This window comes from Guillardia theta (assembly GCF_000315625.1).
Source record: "Guillardia theta CCMP2712 unplaced genomic scaffold GUITHscaffold_9, whole genome shotgun sequence".
Lineage (NCBI taxonomy): Eukaryota > Cryptophyceae > Pyrenomonadales > Geminigeraceae > Guillardia > Guillardia theta.
Window position 1 is genome coordinate 88,471 of NW_005434665.1, and position 20,000 is coordinate 108,470.

A 20,000-nucleotide genomic window follows, 5' to 3' on the forward strand; every position below is an offset into this window, starting at 1 on the left:
GGGGGGGGAGGGTGGCGAGAGAGAGAGGAGGAAGAAGAAGAAGAGGGAGAGGTCACCTTCGGTCGGACATGGAGACTTCAGTGCAAGACTCGCTCAGGCTCACTTCCTGCTGCTGAGGTTTCAAGCCCCAGGCTGGCGAGACTTCCCCGTCACTGCGGCAGCATGAGAACCACAAGGATCGCGGTAGGGAGAAGCTGAACCTCTCCTGGACTTCGATGTCCTCCTCGACCACGTCATAGTCGCTGTTGCCCTGCCGCACAAGTCAGGCGAGCAGGCGAGGGCATGAAGTGTTCCTCGTCTTCGATCTCGATGTTGTAGCCCTGCAACCTGGTCAGAAACGTGCATCTCTCAAGCCTCAGCCTGCCTTGTGAGGCTTGTCGCTCCTCCCCGCCATCTTCGTCCGCTCCTGTAGGGAGAACCCGATGAGCCTGTACCCTCCCCCCTCGCCTCCCTCCTCCCTCCCTCCTCCCTCCCTCCTCGCCTCCCTCCTACCCTGCTCACGTTCGTGGCTTTCGGAGAAACGTTTTCTGACGCAGCAGGCGATTTGCCTCGTTCCAAGTCGACGTTGTCATCCTTCTTGGGATAAAGTCGTCGGGTCGTGCTGGTCAGGGAGTTGTACTCCTCCTCCTCCTCCTCCTTTTCTCCGCTGTGCGTCGCGTCACTGGTCGCCTTGTCGCTTCTTGGGAACTCCGGGGGGCTAAGCTTGGCGACCTGCTCTCGAGCATCAGAACAGAACCTCCGCAGTGTCGCAACCTCCTCGAGCTCCTGAACGCCTCGGGAAGAAGGGAACGAGAAGACATGCTTGTTCGGTTTCATGCCTGAAGACAAGCATCAGCGTCAGTGAACACGGGAGGAGAGGGAGGAGAGGGAGGAGAGGGAGGAGAGGGAGGAGGGAGCAGTCATTGTGGTGTCTGACCAGGGAGAGGAGGGAGGTCGCTGAGGGGAGACAAGTCGTTGCGAGACTTGGGGGGATCCAAGTTTCTAGTGGGTTGAGATTTCTTTTCTGCTCCGAAAGAGAACTTGGAATCGCGATCGTTGCCATCGCGATGAGGGCTAGACAGACTTGTAAGACAAGGTCGCTGCACATCGTGGGGACCTCAAGGTCGGAGGGGAGGACGAAAAGTTGCCGTCGGAAGGTTTGTTCTCCTTCACAGGTGAACTTTGTTTCTGCAGATGAAAAGCATCACACGCAGAGGACCATATCAAGAATTTCTCTCACATGATTATCTTCCTTTTGGTGTCCATCCAGCGATCGCCTTGTCTCGGGAGCTGATGGCTGGAGGTCGTTGTCAGAATCCTTCAGAAGTCAAGAAACTTCTTACATGCGCCTTGTTGGAACCCGCAGTCATGAATGACCTCAACATTTGAATCTTGGCAAGATATCAGCGTTATGACATGGGAGGAAGGGAGGGAGGGAGGGAGGGAGGGAGGGAGGGAGGGAGGGAGGGAGGGAGGGAGGGGGTCTGGTACCAAGAGCGGCTCTTTGCTGCTTTCCTCCAGCCCTTCCTATCGTCAGCGCAGAGCTCAGACAAGCTCATCGTCCTCTCACCTAGTCGCACGGCGAGCGGAGATCGTCCGGGATAATCAACTTCCAGCGAAGCCTGACGGTCAACTTGTCAACTGCTACCAGCTCACGGACTTTAGACCTCTGGGAGGAGCACAGAGATGGTGCTGTGAAGCTCGTAAAACTCCATGAATTCACGAATCTGCCTGGCAATTCAAAGGAGACTTGAGTTTCCTACTCTTACGAGGTCGACGGCCAGGGCCCCTTCAGTCGACTCCATAATCGCAGAGCTCTTGGATCTCGACGATCCGGCTTCATCGTTCACCACCTTGAAGACAGCAGCCTGCGCCCAGGGTCAGAGAGCTCTCAGGTGACAACGTTGCCATACCCTCAGCTGTGCTTTCAGGCTTGCAAGTACTCCTGAAGAAGTGGTGAGAGGCAGAGGCAACAACAAGCGAGGACCGTTCTGTTGCAAAGAACCCTTCACAAGCTCCTTAAGTTCGTCTAGCAATGCATTCAAACTTTCTCATTGTCGCTCCTCCTGCCCTTACCGAGTTGTGGTCCCTCCATCGTTTGCCAACCTGCAGGCCGTGGCTCAGAACTCCATACAGCACCTCTCAACTTCCTTATACGCATCGCTACTTCTACTTGTAACTTTTCTCCTTCATTCTGGGTGAACTCTCGGTTCTACGAGCATTTTGCATCTTATTGTTTCCTGCTCATCCTCATGTTCAATGCTGCCCTACTCCGTTCTCCTCCTCCCTCCATTCCCCTGGAACCATGGGCGGTACCGCTCTCTCCCGCCATGTCAAAATTTTTAAAACTTTGATTTCTGAGTGAAAGTTTCAAACTTCCGGACAAACTTTTGGGAACGAAACCCAGCCGTTCCATGGCAGACAGAGGGGGTAGGAAGGAGACAAGATTACAGGAGTCAACGATCAGACGGTCAAGATGTACATCAGCTACTCTGACTGATTTATCTCTTCTCAATGGAATGAGTCTTGTACTCCTGTGAACCGAGTCAGGGTATCACATGAAATCCTCTCAGATATCGAGACTGCTGGAGTGCGAGAGGTATCAGGACGCCTCATGTTTGTTTGTGCCTACCAGCTGACCAAGTGCAGCGACATAGGGAGTGAGGACAAGAGGCGCTGCGAGAGATTGACGTCGCTCAGAGCAAGGATAGCTTCACTGCGCGATGCGCTCGGCAGTGAGGTTGGAGCAGCGAAGAACCTCCAAGATGTCTCGGCGTCGACTGATTCATCAAGAGATCTTCTCCCTTCAGTCGCATCTCTACGACATGCTGTTGAGAGATACTACAAGGTTCGAGATATGCGACAGCCATGGTCGATGCTCTGACGAGTCGCAGACCATATGCCCTGCTCACGTTTCTGAACGCCAACGCGTGCTCGAGCAGCTCGAACGAGCGGAGGATCTAGAGGAAGAAACCAGGCGATTGAATCGCTTCCTGAGCCTGATGCATGGCTTTGACCTGAGCATGAAGCCGTCTCCTCTCGGTTGACCTGACCCACCTCGTGCAATTCGTTGATAATCCTCGCGCGCACAGGATCTGAGGAGGAGGAGACTTCGGTTTACGCTCAAGGCAGCAAGGTAGACATGTGTCATTATGGATACAAGACGCACACAGTAGTATCATAACTATCCTCCCAGGTTGCAGACCAACGAGACCAACGAACTAGCCTTCACCAGTCTCTTGAAGGTGCGATCACTTGCTCTATCATCATGTTCCGTGAAGAAATAGCAGTGTCAGGCCGGAGTTCCAACACCAGCACAGAATTCTTACACGTGTTTTTTGTTCCAAAACAAACCAAATGACTTTAAGAATGCTGATGGCTAAATTGACATGGTAAAGAGAAGATGTCTTCGAGACGACACATCTTGGCTCCAGACTGATGGTCCCACTACACGCTCCCTCAACTTCAAAACCGTCTCCTGCATTCGCCCGCACATAACCTGGACAAGAAGTCTGGAGCCGTTGGTCCGTATTGATGTGCTGAGTACTGCTGCTCGCATCGTTCAACGCAGTCCGCGGCGAGGCAGATGTCGGCGCATGCTGTATACATGGCGTACGGGTTCCCCTGGTAGCTTTTTGCGCAATGCCAGCAGGCTGCATCTGCGCGCATGTCTACCTCGCCGTTGTCGTCCGACTCATCGTACATCTGAGTTGCCCGCGCCTCCCCCTCGGGGAGCTGAGACAAGAAAGTTCTGCGAAGCTGGTTCCTGCTCCTCCGCCTTGCTCCAGCTGGGTTGTAGGAGAAGTCGAGAACGTTGGGGCTTGTGACGACTGTGGGGTCGCCGAAGTAAGGCGTGGCGCCATGGCTCGTCTCCAGCGGCCAGTAACCGTCGATTGGAATGCCTGTGGTCCCACCAGGATAGTTTCCATCGACAGGAAGAGATTTCGGCGGCATGTACAAAGAGATGGACAGTGACTTGGGAATGATAACCAAGATGAGAGCAGAGCACAACAAGGTACAAGCCACTGCTGCTATAAGTTGATTTCGAGACCTCATGCTGCTTTCGAATGCTCTTGAAAACACAGTAAACAACGAAAAGTATGTGATGCTCGAAGATGTTTCTCGCCTCAGGATCTTCCTGATAAATCAACCTGTATCTAAATCCGATCTCGATCTGTCACGTTGAACCTTCCTCTATCAGCAACTCTTCTTCTCTCCCCGTTCTCCTCTCCCTTCACCCTTGGCGGCTCTTCGCCATTACGGTGCGGACCAACTTTGTAAACTTCGATTGGCCACGGGATGATACTTTGAAAGTTCACGTGAAAGTTTTAAAACGCAAAAGTTTGACTTTCTGTCGCGAAAGTTTCCAGGAACGTTCAAAGTTTGCCATACTCCAAAGTTTTAAAGTTTTGAGTTTGAATTCAAAAGTTCCGTTGCAGGTGGAAATGGGGGGGTAGGAAGGGCCGAGGGAGACGCAGCGGCAGCAGGACAGGAGAGGGAGGGAGAGGAGGGAGAGAGCCGGTGAAGAGGAGGGAGAGAGGAGGGAGAGTGATGAGAGAGGAGGGACAGAGGAGAGCACAGAGAACAGAGGTGAGATGAAGTTAGGAATGAAGACATGGATGTGAAGATAAAGCTCTGGACGATGGTGTGGAGGGTTGAAGCTTCCCTGAAGAGTAGATGAAAAATGTTGTATCAAAGAATTACTATTCAACACAGCAGGGATTCTCAATTGAGCATGGAGAGGCTTGACATTCAGAAAAACTCGTGCTTACCAGAGTACGAACTGAAGAAAGCGGTAGCAATTTATAGAAGAGGCAGCAAAGAATCAAGAATTTTGTCTGACCCGATGAAGAATTAACAACAGAACGACACAGAAAGGAGAGAGGAGAAAAGATGTTGCCTGAGATCGTGTTGAGTAGATCAAGCATACGAAAGGAGACGAGACCGTTGAGATGCTCATTTGAGATGAGGTTCAATATGTGCACGTCTGCAACATTTGCACTCATCAATTAGATGATAGACTGTGAATTGAATGGATGGATGTTTGACCTCATTGTGCACAACACAATCAGTTCCGAAGATTACATCTGACATAAGGAGCAGGATGGCGGAGATTGATCCAAATCTTGAGAGCATACTCCCAGAAGTGCATGCTATCTTCAATGAGAAAGCGACCGAAAAAGACCTTGCCACTATCAAGAGGGTGAAGAAGATTGAAGCTGACACCCGCCAGATAGTGAAGAACCGCGAACTTGAGATCAAGGAGGTTGTGCTCGCTCTGCAACAGCGAGTTGAGAAGGAGGAGATTGCTGCAGATGATGATCGGGAGCTTTCCGAGTCGGCAGAAGCGCTGAAAGTTCTAGAGAAACAACGAGATGAGCTCGAGTCGTTCATTGACGAGCTCTCTTCGAACAAGGAGAACACCAAAGTACAGATCCAGTCAATTCGTGAGGAGATTCAACAAGTTCAGCACAAGAAGCAGCACGTCGACAAGGACATGCAGGTTCAGTTGCCCCGCAACAAGGGCCTCCTAGCGCTCTATAACAACATCAGCAACGTCAGGTGGGACTCGGAGTCCAAGAACTGGAAAGGGGTAGTTGTGCCGGCAGAGAATGAGCCAAGCCGTTCGATCCGATCGTTTGAATTCGACCCGATGACGATGACTGAGTTTGAACTCTGCAATGCTCTGTGGGATATGATCGAATAGAAGAAGACGAAGAAGCCTCCTCCTGTCTTGTCTGTATAGTTGCATTTTCCCACATTTTAAGGTCTTGTCTAACGCATAGCAGCAGCACAAGTCTGGTAAATACTTGTGCCTTTTACATTAATAAAACTGAATCTACACAAGTCAATTTGTCCTCAATCTTCCCAGTCATCACTGTGATGAAAGATGTTACAGCTGGGTTTGTCACATCTTCCAAAGCATTAAGACCTCGTATCACAATGCTTCGGCGACTTGACAGTTCCAGCTACGTGGAACTTCTTTCTGAGAGCTTTCTCAAGAAAATGTTTGGTGGAAGCTGATGAGCAGGTGCTCAACAATTGACTGCAAAACTTGAATGATGCCGACCTGAAGTATCTCCCTCAACATGCGTTGACTTGGGCTTGGCGATACTCCCTCCCGGTGTCCTGCGAAATTTTCAAGCTCAGGTTAATCCGAACAGCACCGATCAAAGAAACACCTTGGAATCCCTGTCGTTTTCAGTCTTCCGTTCATTTTTTCCTGTAGCTCGACCATGATGGGCTTTGACTTTCTTTTGCTCGTCACTTTTCGCTGCATCAGCAGTCAATGATGCATCAAGTCTGGTCTAATACTTCAGAGACTTCATCCACTGCTTTCGAGGCTGTTTCGTCATGCGTTGTCAAATCTTCTGTCAAAGGAGGAGGAGGCGGCGGCGGAGGGGGAGGGGGAGGAGGCGGCGGTGCAGGCGCAATCCGATGTGTTCCAGCCTCTTGATTATCTGCCCATCGCACTTTTCGTTGAGGAGAACCCTCGCCCGAAGTTGTGTGTGCTGTCCTTTCTGTCAGATGCGAACAACAAGCAGGTGAGTATGAAGCTCGAGATTGTTTGATTGAAAGCTTACAAACCTTGATGAAGAATCGGTGACTCTGTCCAAAGTGTCAAACTTCAAAAGCAGAATGAGAATAAGCACTATGTACCATCTACACTGTACAACAGCTCTTCTTGGATTCTTGCATGACATCTCAACTCCTTGAACAAGTCTGCCAATTTCTGCCCTGATTCGGACTGTCGAGAACCTAATTATGCATTGAAATCACAGGTTCTCCCCTTATTTCTCAAGCATGTGACAGGCGAACTCACTGGACAAACTTGCATCTTCATCTTCGGCTGCTCACCAAAAAAATCAGAACGACTTAATACGCTGCATTCCAAACCTCCCCAGCTTCGTGCAGGAGAAATCGAGTCAGGCACTGACTGTGAAAGAAGACATGATGCACTGGACATATGGAACTGACGAAGTTACCTCCTGCAAGTCTTGCCAGAGCTCATTTCGTCGAGAAATGGCTCGTTGGATCCCTACAGACATACATGATCCAGTCACATGCATGGCCTGGATGATCAAAGCAGCTTCATATGACTCACTGTCGGAGAGCTGCTCCCTTACATTCCTGTACCCTGCCAATCTGTGCCCAAGACAGTCAACGAATTCCCAAGAGCAAGTGGAGCAGGGCTGAACCTCTCTCTGAGCTCGTCGTGACAGCTCTCTTCGTTCTTGTGTCTTCCTTCCCTTGTCGACATGTTCACCGGAAGCTCTGCTAAGGCGCGGCGGGAAGCCATCGTCTGTCCCCGCCTTCCCTCCTTCAGGTCAAACTTTCGAAACTTTGAAACTTTTCTTTTCTTCCTACAGACCTGGACCTAGGAAGTAGTCCTAGGGGAGTAAAAGAAACCTTGCAGAAAGACAGCAATAATCACTGTGACGGATCAATTAACAAAACAATTGCTGCCCCCATCCGACTAGGCGCGTCACGTGGGACTCTGCCAGAACGGTCCGATACGACGAGAGCATTGTTCCTGTGATACTACCCCTACTATCTCGCGGATTGCGAGGGGTACCTCCGATAGTTGCTACATGACAATCCTGAGTCACGAGCGAGACACTTGTATCTACAAGTTCCCAGCTTCGAGCTTCTTCTCTGACTGTCTTAAAGTTCCTCTTGTAGCCTCAACACTCATCGGTTGACGCAAACCAGAGGGTCAAACTCTTCTCTGACTGTCTTGTGGGCCGATTATACTCCACTCTCCTCTCCCCTCCCACCACATCTACTCCGGCGCTCTCAGCACCGCCATGTCCCCACTCCTACGCTCAGATACCCTGCCTGATCTTCTCCCCTACGAATCCTCCGCTTGTCGCTTCGCTTCAGGAACCAGTTTCTCCTCCGCCTCCTCTGCCTCTGCCTCCTCCTCCAAGACCCTCCAGCTCGCCCGTCTCCGTGCCGCCATCGCCTACATCCAGCGCCTGCAACACCAGCATGGGGGCAGCATCGACGGGCTGCCGCTGCCCTGCGCGATCGCAACCGCGGAGGGATAGACAGACAGAGGGAGGGGGGGAGGGTCGAGCAAGCGAATGGCCGTGTACATTAGTAAATATCTACATCCCTGACAGCACCAAGCGGCTCAGACTCCTTGTGCGATCCTACAGCCAGAAGCATCTTGCTCCTCCAGCGAGCAGCAACTGAGAGTCCCTCGCCCCCGCCCCCGCGATGATCGCTGAACCGTCCTGCACCCACGCAACTCGTCAGCACTTCTCGCACGTGAAGCCTGCGACGAGTCACAGAAGTGAAGTGAAGAGGGATGGATGGGCCGCGGTCAGGGACGGGAGGTACTGGATGCTTGCAGATGCGTCACCTCAGTATCAGCTTACGACCAGGCAACCCAAGTCATGCCGGCGTAAGACCCGGAGCGGCAGGGGCAGGGTGCAGTCAGACGACCGAAGGAGGAGATGGGTCGGAGCTGATATGTGCGCATTTGCACTAGACCGTACGGGATCGTGACGGCATCCGGACTAGACGAGGAGCCTACGAAGATCTTGTTTGATCTACTCTGCTTGACCAGGAGGATTGAGAGGCAACTCAGTAATCAACTCTGAACTAAGTTGCATCGGATTCCCCAAGTTCTCGATTGGTCTGTCAACCTCCCCAAGTTTCTTTTTTGTAGTCACCGGCTTAAACTTCAACGAATCGTGCTCCTCTACTTACTACCTGACTTGCCTTACAGGACCCTCGTGACCGTGACCTCCTGTACCGTGACTCTCCGACTCCTCTTATACTCCCCACTTCTCTCCCTCTCCCCACGACCTCTACCAGCCTGCTCGCCGCCTCGCCATGTCCCCGCTCCCTGCCCTGCCCTTGGGCACTCTCCCTCCTCCCCGCTTCCCCTCCGCCTCTGCCTCCTCCTCCAAGACCCTCCAGCTCGCCCGTCTCCGTGCCGCCATCGCCTACATCCAGCGCCTGCAACACCAGCATGGGGGCAGCATCGACGGGCTGCCGCTGCCCTGCGCGATCGCAACTGCGGAGGGATAGACAGACAGAGAGGAGTGAGGGGGAGAGGGTCGAGCAAGCGAATGGCCGTGTACATTAGTAAACAAGACATGAACGACTGCACAATTGTGGGAGATGAAGGAAAGCGAATAAAAATCTTGCCGAAAGGGGAAAATCCTCTCTTGATTTCTCTCAGTGCCTGCCTGAGCTGAACAGGAGAAGGAAAGCTGTTTACAGGAGCGTGCTGTTGTATGCACATCACAGAGATCAAGGACGCTACGAGCAGAGTAAGGACCAGAGAAGCCAAAGAATCAGATGATAGAAGTCTCTAGATTTACTTGAGCCAAACTGCACACAAACCAAATGCACCACACTCGCTGCACATGTGTCCGCATGCAAGGGGATCGAAGAAAGGAGACCCGACGCTGATGGCGCATCTGTTCAAATAGAAAGTATCCGTACAAGTATCAGTAACGTCCGGATCCTGGTGGATATGATAACCCTTGCCGTTCAACGACTCGTGCGCAGCCCATGTGCTGCCATCGATGGTTATCTAAATCTTTCAAGTCTGATGTGTTAATACATCGCCCTGTCCTCTAAAGCTCAGGAAGGAGCAAGATATCGTCCAAGAATGTTATCAAACTTCCGGTTGAGTTGTGGCAATCAGTGGTTGTAATGTCAGAGTGTTAGCGAGTACTGATATGTTTGCAGCAGCAGGAGAGATGACCAAGACATGGGTAATGTCATGGATCATGAGCTTTCAACCAGCAAACTCTGACCTGAGTCGCACCCCCGACCTCCAATCCCTCCGCTGTCCTGCTTACCTGAAGATTTGTATCTTACGTGACTATCACGTGACCACAACGTGACTTCAAATGTTCCCAGCTTCGAGTCTGTTCTGCGACTGCATCTACAGGTATTCCCCACTTTTCCACCCTTTCCTAAAAGAATCGTGCTCCTCTACTTACTACCTGACTTGCCTTACAGGACCCTCGTGACCGTGACCTCCTGTACCGTGACTCTCCGACTCCTCTTATACTCCCCACTTCTCTCCCTCTCCCCACGACCTCACCAGCCTGCTCGCCGCCTCGCCATGTCCCCACTCCCTGCCCTGCCCTTGGGCACTCTCCCTCCTCCCCGCTTCCCCTCCGCCTCTGCCTCCTCCTCCAAGACCCTCCAGCTCGCCCGTCTCCGTGCCGCCATCGCCTACATCCAGCGCCTGCAACACCAGCATGGGGGCAGCATTGACGGGCTGCCGCTGCCCTGCGCGATCGCAACCGCGGAGGGATAGACAGACAGAGGGAGGGGGGGAGGGTCGAGCAAGCGAATGGCCGTGTACATTAGTAAATATCTACATCCCTGACAGCACCAAGCGGCTCAGACTCCTTGTGCGATCCTACAGCCAGAAGCATCTTGCTCCTCCAGCGAGCAGCAACTGAGAGTCCCCCGCCCCCGCGATGATCGCTGAACCGTCCTGCACCCACGCACTTCGAGTCGTGACTGGCTCGTCAAGGCAAGTTGGGCTGCGATTCTCTGCTGCCAGTGTGATCAGCCTGAGGCTGCGAGGGATGGATGGGATGATCGGACATCTGAGTCTTCAAGCCTGGCAGTGCTACCGTAATCATAGTAGTAATGCCGGGGCCCGGCCATCTTCGGCTCCGTCGGACCGAGCGGCCCGGGTTGGAACTCACTGAGTTCACTGAGTCAACGGTCACAAGTCGCACGCCGGTACACTGGTGTCACCGTGGTGGCACCCCGGCGGTGACCCGGCGTGAGTCAGTCCGAGCCGGGCCTTCAATCAGGCTCTCTCTCTAGCCGCAAGTTGTTTAGGCCTCTCATCTCAGCCTCAATTTGTTTGATTGATCTTCGAATAGGAAAAACAAGCCTTCCCCAGCCAGATTGGTCGGTCGAATATCTGACTCGAACTGTGGAAACACACTGGAGCTTATTCGATTCATATTTTCTTGCCATGATCTTTGAGTAGGATCAAATGGAACTACCAGGAGATCTGGCGGAAGTTTCATGTCATGGAGCTAGGCTGTGGCATGCATAACTGAAGCTACTTCTGGATCGGCGAACAAGGTACAACTGCACAACATCTTCAAATGCCTTGAAACGGATGTTCCAATCTCGCGGCAGCAATCCGACTCTCTGGTCACAAGTTCTTTACGGTTCAAAATTTATCTTTTGGTCTTCAAATTTGAATGGTTATTGCCTGCTCAGCATAACTGTAAACTTGACGCAGACAGTCTTGTCGTATCTCGACTTGGAACTCTGCTGACATTCTCTTGTTTGATTGACTTTCTGACGTCCGATGTAACGTACTATTTCAGAAACTCGGGGGGAGGATGGAACGTATGCCAGCCGTGCCAGTCAGATAGCGCCGAGTTAACAAAAACTCTCCTGTAAACCAAGATGACTTACGTGGCGAGGGCCGGCCGATGTAGCTTGTCACGTGGGACGAAGAGGGGGCCCTTTCCTAGTAGCCGTTTTGCCAAGGTCCTCTCATGTCTGGATGCTTGGGTTTCACATCCTGGCATACAGTCTATCTCTCCCAGTGATGTGCTCCTCAATTCCTTACAACTGAGGTCTATGGCAACGGTGATATCTCAGTGCGTGACTTTTGGACTAGTACAAGTCTAACAAACTTGTGCTCCGTCGGCCAGTGTCAGGGTCAAGCCTCCTCGACTCTCCTGATTGTCCTCGTACTCACTCAACCGTGCTTTTTCCTGAACTTCACTTTGAGTAAAGATTGGCACTGAGCCTGTCGGTGAGTCGAATCCGCCGAACTTCGGAATTTCCTCGGCCCCCGGATCTGGCAACCCGGTATCATCGGGTCCGCACGGTCTCGCCGGGCCGGGCCCGGGGATGATCCGGCCCGGCCCCAGTGTCAGGTGACCGTCGGACAAGCGGCCGCCCGCCGCGCTACTACCGAGGCTACCGTGTGACTAGCCTAACTTAAGTTAATCCGGGGCCGCCGGAGCCTGGGCTACGGACGGGCGGACGCAAAAAGAGGCAGTGATCCGATACCGCACGGTACGGTACTCGGAGGCGCGGCCGGGTCAGCCGGAGGGCGGAAGTCACTAAGCCTTGCCAGCAATAAAAAGAGTTGTCCAACCTCGGAGCCAGACGGCCCCTCAGCCAGCCGGTAGCGAAGGTTGGTTTCGATCCAACGACCTCGAGGTTATGAGCCTCGCACGCTCCCACTGCGCCACTTCGCTGGAGGTTACACCCCATCCTACATTATATGACCCCCCTCTTCCCCTCCCCTCCTCCCTTCCCCCTGCTCCTCCCAGTACTCCTACCCAGCGTCGCTCCACCCTTGTTACTTCCCTCCCATCCTGAGCTCCACCGATCATACACATCTCATCTACTTGCTCTTTGTCTGGGCATCCTTCAACCTCTCACCCATCGGCTCCCTTCACACCTGCTCAATCGCTTCTTCCTCGGGTATTGCTCCCTTCCTAATCTAAGCCTTCCGCGGAACCATGGCTTTGAACTCTCAGCCAAAGGATGATTGTGTATCATTACGCTGCTGTTCGGTTTTGAAAAAGATCTCATGATTTGATTTCATCGATGTCCTCAGCGCTCACGACTCATACCTATCCCACGATTCGAATGCAGTCTTTTACCTCTTGTTTGATCACAATTGTGTACAGAAGTGAACAGGGAAAAGATCTGTACATGCTGTTTCCCTATCATTTATTCACTGATTATGTAGATGTTGACTACATCTTGGTGGTGCCATCCTTTAACCCCTCACATCCTTCTACTCGATTTTGATCTTCCTTCTCTGATATTCGGGGCCTATTTGAGATTTATCCTATCCAGTTTCTTGCAATTGCCATACGTTTACCCTGTTTCGCAGCACTTGTATATTATCCATTCTCAGATACGCAGTGTTACCTTCCTATGTCTTTCCTTGTTTCCCTACCCCTGGTCTCCCTGTTATCAGCTTACTCGTATGATTGATCCATTTCGAAAATGCGATCTTCTGCCTCTGCCTAAAGCCTTATTGCAGCTCTGATTTACCGCTCATTTCGTATGCTTGCCCCGTACCATCACTAACACTTTGTATTTTATTGAAATCGCGCGATTCGTTTCTCGTTTTCCTTCTGCTACCACTTTGTTCCATATCGTTTGATACACTACTTTTTCTTTCATGAAGTGTGTTTGCTTTTCGTTGACCACCTTTTTGCGCCATGCGAAAAACTACAATCACCTTTCTTCGCATGAGCGTATGCACATAGCAAAGTTGGATCAAGACCTGTGGATATGTTGGAGAGGGAGAAAAAACAAGAAACAGCATGGAACAATACAAATCATTTTGATTCAACATTTGACTTTCTACTGGAATTAATGAAAAAAAATCTAGAATTGTGAATGATTTCGTGAATGGATCTTTTCCCTGTTCACTTCTGTACACAATTGTGATCAAACAAGAGGTAAAAGACTGCATTCGAATCGTGGGATAGGTATGAGTCGTGAGCGCTGAGGACATCGATGAAATCAAATCATGAGATCTTTTTCAAAACCGAACAGCAGCGTAATGATACACAATCATCCTTTGGCTGAGAGTTCAAAGCCATGGTTCCGCGGAAGGCTTAGATTAGGAAGGGAGCAATACCCGAGGAAGAAGCGATTGAGCAGGTGTGAAGGGAGCCGATGGGTGAGAGGTTGAAGGATGCCCAGACAAAGAGCAAGTAGATGAGATGTGTATGATCGGTGGAGCTCAGGATGGGAGGGAAGTAACAAGGGTGGAGCGACGCTGGGTAGGAGTACTGGGAGGAGCAGGGGGAAGGGAGGAGGGGAGGGGAAGAGGGGGGTCATATAATGTAGGATGGGGTGTAACCTCCAGCGAAGTGGCGCAGTGGGAGCGTGCGAGGCTCATAACCTCGAGGTCGTTGGATCGAAACCAACCTTCGCTACCGGCTGGCTGAGGGGCCGTCTGGCTCCGAGGTTGGACAACTCTTTTTATTGCTGGCAAGGCTTAGTGACTTCCGCCCTCCGGCTGACCCGGCCGCGCCTCCGAGTACCGTGCGCCGGGCCCTCCGTGCCACCGTGGCACGGACCCGGTGACCTGTGCAGTATCGGATCAGTCCCTCTTTTGCCCTCTTTTTGCGCATTGCACGATCCCGGGCGCACTTCGCCGGGCGGGCACGGAACTGCGGCGCGGCCCGATCGGATCGGACAGTGAGTGACTCGCGGGCCGACCCGGCCGCCCGGCGCCGGCCGTCGTCCTACCGTCTGAGTACTCCTCGGCCTCCGAGCGCACTAGATCCTGATATCAAATAGCGGTTAGTGACGTTATAGCCCGCAAAAAAGATCTGAAGCTATTTTGGGAGATCGGCGATTGCGAGAATCCTTCAAAAATTCATGGGAAATTTGAAATAATTTCAGTCATTGAATGTTGTCCAGGCTGACGAGCCTCTGAGGGGTAAGATGCTATCCTACTCGTTATCTCTTATTGATTCAATTAGAAATAATTGGATGTGGGGGGGGTATGATGCATCAGCTCTAATGCCTCCGGAAATAGAACAGGGAAAAAAAATCGAGGGGCGGCAAAAAGGCGGCGGCTGGAGACCAAACCTATAGCGAGGTACGATGCCATGCATGCACGCTCAGATGCAAGATGTAGTCTGACCTGATGCTGTTTCCCCTTCATGCTGTGTTTCAAATGTTTTATGGGATGCACAGATGTCCTGAAAATGTGTTGTGTTGAAGTGTCTCGTCTTAAAAGATTCTTGTGTCAATGATGAGGCTGAAAATGTAAATGGCTTTGTTCCGCGAAACTATTATGTTCCTTTCTTACATGTTCTGCAGATGTTCCAGACTCTCTACGGCCAGACTGCTGCTGCTCTCTACGCCAAGGCCGCCGGCCAGAACGCCCAGGCCCGTCAGCTCTACAACGCCTCTGCTGACACCTACTACAAGGCCAACGATGCCGCTGCCTACGACGACTGGGTCCGCGCTCGCAACCACTGGGACTACTTCTACAACCGCTCGTAAGCAGTACTAGCTCACACGGTTTAAAGTAGTTGTTGCCAGTAAATGAACTGAAACTAGCATAGCTGTCACTACGATGAATTGTCTTGTGGGAGGAAATTAGGGATTTCTTACGGATCTACGCATCCTCTTTGTACATTTCATTTCTTCTCTTTCATATATCCTTATATACTAAACCCTAAAAATACTGTGATCATCTTATGACCCTTTCATTTCGAAATATTTGAGCACTTGTTGTCGATTTGCCCATCGTCCGAAGAAGGAGTTCTGCAGTGCCTCATATTTGGTGATGAACTCCTTGCTGCGAAGTCCTGGAACAGTCGCACGAAGTTTTATGTTCTTGATTAAGCAGGCGTCAACGAACAGGCATAAGCCTTCCGAATACCTGTACAGTCGTTAACTACACAAGTACCTCCAAGCGTCGGTACTTACTCTTGCCGAGAAAGCGATGGACTGTTTTCTTCCACGATATGCTTCTTGAACTCGAAGATGGACTTCGCATCGTAGAGCTCTGAGGTGTCAAAGAATGGTCTACCAAGAAGGAGCTCGAGCGTAAGCATGCCAACGCTCCAAACATCAGAAGCAAAACCGCACTCGAGCCCCAACAGTCTTTCAGGCGCCATGTACCCATACCTCCCAGCGAATCTTTGTGACTGCGAGGTCTGCGTCTTAGAACTAAACCAAAATCCACTCAAGCGAACTTCTCCCGATCGCAAGACCAAGAGGTTGCTTGGATGAATGTCATTGTGTATCCGCATTTTCCTCGAGTGAAGGTAGTCGAGAGCGTGCAGCACTTGCCGAAGAATGATGGAGACATGCTGCTCTGGCACATTGCCTTTGACGTTCAGGATCTCGTGCAGGTATCGCCCGCCTCCATCGTCCAAGACAAGCATGACCTCCAGCCGGTTGAGGAAGGCATCCACCACTTGCACCCCCGTGTGCGGAACACTCGTAATCGAAGATTCCAGATCATGCAGACCGTCCAAAGAAGCAATCAACATGCGTCTTCCCTCTGACTCTGTGATCTTGAACTTGTGCACAGTGTATGTGCGGGCACCATCTATTGAGCGAGCTCTGTGACTTGTGAATCCTCTGGTTTCAAACAGCTCCTTCCTCTCATACTGGCAATGAACGTTCCAAGTGTCAATAAAAGAGAATGGACGAGCACTGAATGAATTACCTGCAGGTCTTGCAAAGTAATGTACAGTCCTCTCTTTACATTGAACTCTTTCAGTTGCACGAAACTTGACGGGCTGAGGATTCCATTCAGGGAAAATACGTAACCCGCTTTCTTCAGCAAGGGGTTTCCTTCCAAATACGAGAACTCAAAGTCAGAAGATTTGGGGAGCAGCTTCAGTTCCAGCTGAATTTCCTGTGAAGCGTTGCTGTTGATAAAATGGCTTGTCAACCTGGATAGGACAATTTTTTCTCCCCCAGCTTGCAATACAGAAGACAAATCCACAAACGATGATCCCATCTCTGAAATCGTAAATGAATCACATAGAAGACAACGAGTTAATGAAAACTCACGCTGTGCATTTGCAAGCTCATCTCCTTGCTTCGGGTCAATCTTCTGGTAAAGTTTGATCGACATGAGAATTTTGAAGATGTCGCCTGTGAGATCGAACTCGTAGTTGTGCTCCGGAATCTAAGAAAGAGTCACGTTCCTTCCCTTGAACATTTCATGTTGTTGCAGATCACCGAAGACGATTTGAAATTTTGCATGTGAATAGACTTTGTCACATGGGACTGAGAAGCTCCATCCAAGGTCCCGTCGACAGAGAGAGAAACAATTACATTCCTGACCTCCTCAACCTACCAGAAGAGAGTTTCACATCAGTGTGTCAAACATCTCCTTCCATTCTTCTTGTCACCTCATCTTCTCCGTCTCCTGCAAGGTCATTGAAACCGAGCTTCACACTGAGAATCTTTGCTATCAACGTGTAGTAGGAATGACTCGAAATGGAGACGTTCGTCTCATCCATTGAGTTCATGCTCTGCAAGGAAGACAACATCTTGTTGTGCTTCATCATTTTGACCCTCCTGCACATCTACTTCAGTTGAAGCTAATCCGCATTTAGCAGACAATTGAAGCAATGTAATACGTCGGAGCAATCAAATCTTTTCTGTCGTGTAGGAAATGGTTCACATTGCTAAAGTTCTTCCTTGTGCTTCCTGTGAGATCGAGTGTAAGGATCTTCTCAACCGTTGAGCAACTTCAGAGTACGATGTACCAGCGGTGAAAGGACGTGATCTCCTTTGATCCAAGTGCTGCTGCTCTGCATGAACTGATCTTGACGGCCTCGAAGTCTGAGGGCGATTCCACTTTCTATCTTCAGCATGCGCACTGGCTGCAGCGGGAGCATGGTCCATCCAATGATTGAGCGACCGTGACAAGTTGAGCGGGTTGGAGCGATGGTAAACTTCCCTGATCCGTGAAGCAGCTTCAGCACTGCTCTTGCTCCTATTGGAGATGCGAGGAGATATGAAGTTCACCAGCCCATGGTTCGCGCTCTTGGCACGGTTCGGACGTCTGATGCTCTCGTAGTCTCTTCCTCCCATCCAAGCAGGAGTCTCCTGCAGCCTCTGCTTCCTCTGCTCCAGCAACGACCGCATCTCCTCCATGGTCATCGAGCCAACGGAAGCCGGGTGTCCGTCGGGTCTCTCGCTTTATCCCCACCTGGTAGGCCCGGCGGCCCGCGGCAGCTCCGACGGGCCCGGCGACTCAGTGAAGGCTCATCGGCCCGGGAGGCCGGGAGGCCGCAGTCACGGCAGGGCCAGGGCAGTGGGCCCCCGGAGGCGAGCCTGATGTCCGATGTTTTATCACCTTGTCAGACCCACCCATCACCTTCGAAGGAATCACCCCGTACTACCCCACTTTATCCTTGTATAATGGGGGGTTCAGGACTACCGTACCCCCAATTTTCCTGGGCCTCGTCTCAGCTACAATCCAACACGAACATGCTGGGCGAGGAGAACGGCTCTGCGCACCCTTCGTTCTTCTGTCCCATGAGCAGGCAGGTGATGACAGACCCGGTCACATGCTGCGATGGTCTCACCTACGACAGACCGCACATCGAAGCATGGCTCCAAGATCATGACACTAGCCCTCTCACTAACGCTCGCCTTGCCAGCAGAACACTGGTCCCCAACATCGCTCTGCGCAATGCGATCGAAGAGTGGCAGCAGCAGCAGCAGGGTCATTTGAGAATCGTTCCGAGGCACGATATCACATTAGGAGAGCAGCCGATCTCAGCGGGCTCCTTCAAGGCGGTCTACAGAGGACTTCTCAAGGTCTTGATTGAGGGAGACGGGGCCAGGAGGGTGCCAGTGGCCGTGCTCAAGATCAGGTCGACAGGCAATGGGGAAGAATTGCAAGGTCTGCATCGAGTTGGACGTCATCCTCGACTCGTCAAGGTCATGGGGCTATGCGAAGGGCCGGGCTTCATGTTACTTCCGATGGAGCTTGCCGAGCGCGGATCACTGAAAGACGCCTTGGGCCGGCTGGAGGGTCAGGTGTCGCTGCAGCACAAGCTGGTTATGATGCAGCAGATCGCACAGGGGATGGGGCATCTGGCAGAAAACGGTATAGTCCACAGGAAGCTGGGAGCGCACAATGTGCTCCTGTTCGGCTTTGACCCGAACGATGTGCGGAAGACTTCAGTGAAGGTGACAGACTATTTCCTTCCCGAGGAGCATCAGAACCGCACTCATGGCAGGGAGGCAGCACTAGCTCTGCCGATCCGCTACATGTCTCCTGAGGTGATCCAGGGAGGAAGCTACTCGGAGAAGAGCGACGTTTGGGCGTTCGGCGTGACGTGCTGGGAGGTCCTGACTTGTTGCAAGACCCCTTACTTGAGCATCTTGCAAGATGACAAGGTGTCTGAGTACGTGTGTGGAGGAGGGAGACTCAAGAGGGAGGACATTGTGGCTGGGTGCCCGCAAGAGAGCTGGGAACTGATCGAGAGCTGCTGGAGTGAGCTTCCAAACCATCGTCCGACGTTCTCAGCGATTCTGATGGACCTCGGGAGAGCCTGTGAGGATCAGAGGACAGAGGGAGGAGTCGTGCAAGCTCTAACAAGGATGGCGGCAAGTGTCATCAGGGCGGTCGCAGGAACGTTGGAGGCTGTGGGTGGAAGGAAGCGAAAACGCGAGATTGAAGAACAAGAGGCGGAGAAGCGAGCAAAGGCAGAGGCAGCAGCAACGATCGATGCGGTCGTGACGAGAATGGTGCAAGCCGAAGACAAAGCAGAGGAGCAAGAGCTGGGGTGTGCAACGATAGGGAACATCCCGCAGAATGACCGTGACGGGATTCGAAGGGCAAGAGAAGCAGGAGGAATCGAGACGGTGGTGACAGGGATGATGCGGCACGAGGAACATGCAGGGGTGCAGAAGCAAGGGAGCACGGCATTGTGGAATATGATGTCCATCGACGAATACGAACATAATGGAGATAAGGTCAGAGAGGTGGGAGGAGTGGAGACTGTTGTGAAGGGCATGGTGCGGCACGAGCAGCATGCGGGTGTACAGCAGGAAGGATGCAGATTCTTGTGGGATTTCGTAACGAGCGAAGTCAACAAGGTGGCGGTGAGAGAGGCGGGGGGGATCGAGGCAGTCGTGAGGGGGATGGTGAGGCACGAAGAGCATGCTGGGGTTCAGAAGCAGGCGATCAGATTCTTCCGACGGATTGCCCTGCATGTTCGCGAGAATGATGTGAGAATGAGACAGGCAGGAGCTATCGAGGCGGTTGTGCAATCGATGGTGCGACATGCCGAGGACGCGGAGGTGCAGGAGGAAGGGTTCGGAACCTTGATGAACGTCATGGCCAACGATGAAGAGAACCACCAGAGGCTAAGAGCGGCCGGGGGGATCGAGGCCATAGTGAATGGCCTGCAGAGGCATCAGCAAGTGCCATCCTTGGCTAGGGCTGCAATGCTTGCCATCTGCACTATGATGGAGCGACCGGAGCAACTAGAGTACAACGAGGAGAGGTTCAGAAACGCCGGAGGGATCGA

The 20,000-nt window shown here is 52.0% G+C and overlaps 9 protein-coding genes and 2 non-coding genes across 11 annotated transcripts in view; 7 read left to right on the forward strand and 4 right to left on the reverse strand.

Annotated features, from left to right (window-relative positions):
* The window catches only part of GUITHDRAFT_101957 (hypothetical protein), a gene marked incomplete at both ends in the record, with an annotated part of 2,435 nt that extends 361 nt beyond the window's left edge, over window positions 1-2,074 (reverse strand). The window contains 15 exons of the mRNA XM_005838972.1: window positions 57-152; window positions 201-250; window positions 502-711; window positions 754-818; window positions 917-1,053; window positions 1,097-1,167; window positions 1,220-1,276; window positions 1,323-1,370; window positions 1,471-1,502; window positions 1,550-1,601; window positions 1,647-1,706; window positions 1,749-1,847; window positions 1,893-1,924; window positions 1,967-2,008; window positions 2,056-2,074. Of these exons, the coding sequence (XP_005839029.1) occupies window positions 57-152; window positions 201-250; window positions 502-711; window positions 754-818; window positions 917-1,053; window positions 1,097-1,167; window positions 1,220-1,276; window positions 1,323-1,370; window positions 1,471-1,502; window positions 1,550-1,601; window positions 1,647-1,706; window positions 1,749-1,847; window positions 1,893-1,924; window positions 1,967-2,008; window positions 2,056-2,074 (1,070 nt within the window). The remainder of the gene's footprint in view (window positions 1-56; window positions 153-200; window positions 251-501; window positions 712-753; window positions 819-916; window positions 1,054-1,096; window positions 1,168-1,219; window positions 1,277-1,322; window positions 1,371-1,470; window positions 1,503-1,549; window positions 1,602-1,646; window positions 1,707-1,748; window positions 1,848-1,892; window positions 1,925-1,966; window positions 2,009-2,055) is intronic.
* Window positions 2,075-3,446: 1,372 nt separating this feature from the next.
* GUITHDRAFT_150664 (hypothetical protein) lies at window positions 3,447-4,256 on the reverse strand (the record flags this gene model as incomplete). The annotated part of the gene is made up of 1 exon (XM_005838973.1): window positions 3,447-4,256. A coding segment is annotated over exon 1 (503 nt), but the record flags the coding sequence as incomplete, so codon positions are not given.
* An 827-nt stretch (window positions 4,257-5,083) lies between these two features.
* On the forward strand, window positions 5,084-5,686 carry GUITHDRAFT_133800 (hypothetical protein; the record flags this gene model as incomplete). The annotated part of the gene is made up of 1 exon (XM_005838974.1): window positions 5,084-5,686. One exon carries the CDS (start codon window positions 5,084-5,086, stop codon window positions 5,684-5,686), a length of 603 nt encoding a protein of 200 aa, XP_005839031.1.
* Window positions 5,687-12,128: 6,442 nt separating this feature from the next.
* Window positions 12,129-12,200, reverse strand: GUITHDRAFT_t27. The gene has a single exon. It is a non-coding gene; the product is annotated as a tRNA-Met (tRNA).
* Window positions 12,201-13,835: 1,635 nt separating this feature from the next.
* On the forward strand, window positions 13,836-13,907 carry GUITHDRAFT_t20. Its single transcript has one exon. It is a non-coding gene; the product is annotated as a tRNA-Met (tRNA).
* Window positions 13,908-14,800: 893 nt separating this feature from the next.
* On the forward strand, window positions 14,801-15,045 carry GUITHDRAFT_150665 (hypothetical protein; the record flags this gene model as incomplete). Its single annotated transcript, XM_005838975.1, has 2 exons — window positions 14,801-14,988; window positions 15,017-15,045. A coding segment is annotated over one exon (188 nt), but the record flags the coding sequence as incomplete, so codon positions are not given.
* Window positions 15,046-15,111: 66 nt separating this feature from the next.
* On the reverse strand, window positions 15,112-15,986 carry GUITHDRAFT_84718 (hypothetical protein; the record flags this gene model as incomplete). Its single annotated transcript, XM_005838976.1, has 2 exons — window positions 15,112-15,370; window positions 15,418-15,986. The coding sequence occupies 2 exons, from the start codon at window positions 15,984-15,986 to the stop codon at window positions 15,184-15,186; spliced, it is 756 nt and encodes a 251-aa protein (XP_005839033.1). The 3' UTR covers window positions 15,112-15,183.
* Window positions 15,987-17,946: 1,960 nt separating this feature from the next.
* GUITHDRAFT_65299 (hypothetical protein) lies at window positions 17,947-18,180 on the forward strand (the record flags this gene model as incomplete). Its single annotated transcript, XM_005838977.1, has 1 exon — window positions 17,947-18,180. A coding segment is annotated over one exon (234 nt), but the record flags the coding sequence as incomplete, so codon positions are not given.
* A 54-nt stretch (window positions 18,181-18,234) lies between these two features.
* On the forward strand, window positions 18,235-18,639 carry GUITHDRAFT_57062 (hypothetical protein; the record flags this gene model as incomplete). Its single annotated transcript, XM_005838978.1, has 1 exon — window positions 18,235-18,639. A coding segment is annotated over one exon (405 nt), but the record flags the coding sequence as incomplete, so codon positions are not given.
* A 90-nt stretch (window positions 18,640-18,729) lies between these two features.
* Window positions 18,730-18,999, forward strand: GUITHDRAFT_57389 (hypothetical protein; the record flags this gene model as incomplete). The annotated part of the gene is made up of 1 exon (XM_005838979.1): window positions 18,730-18,999. A coding segment is annotated over one exon (270 nt), but the record flags the coding sequence as incomplete, so codon positions are not given.
* Window positions 19,000-19,299: 300 nt separating this feature from the next.
* GUITHDRAFT_53261 (hypothetical protein) lies at window positions 19,300-19,896 on the forward strand (the record flags this gene model as incomplete). The annotated part of the gene is made up of 1 exon (XM_005838980.1): window positions 19,300-19,896. A coding segment is annotated over one exon (597 nt), but the record flags the coding sequence as incomplete, so codon positions are not given.
* Window positions 19,897-20,000: the final 104 nt, after the last annotated feature.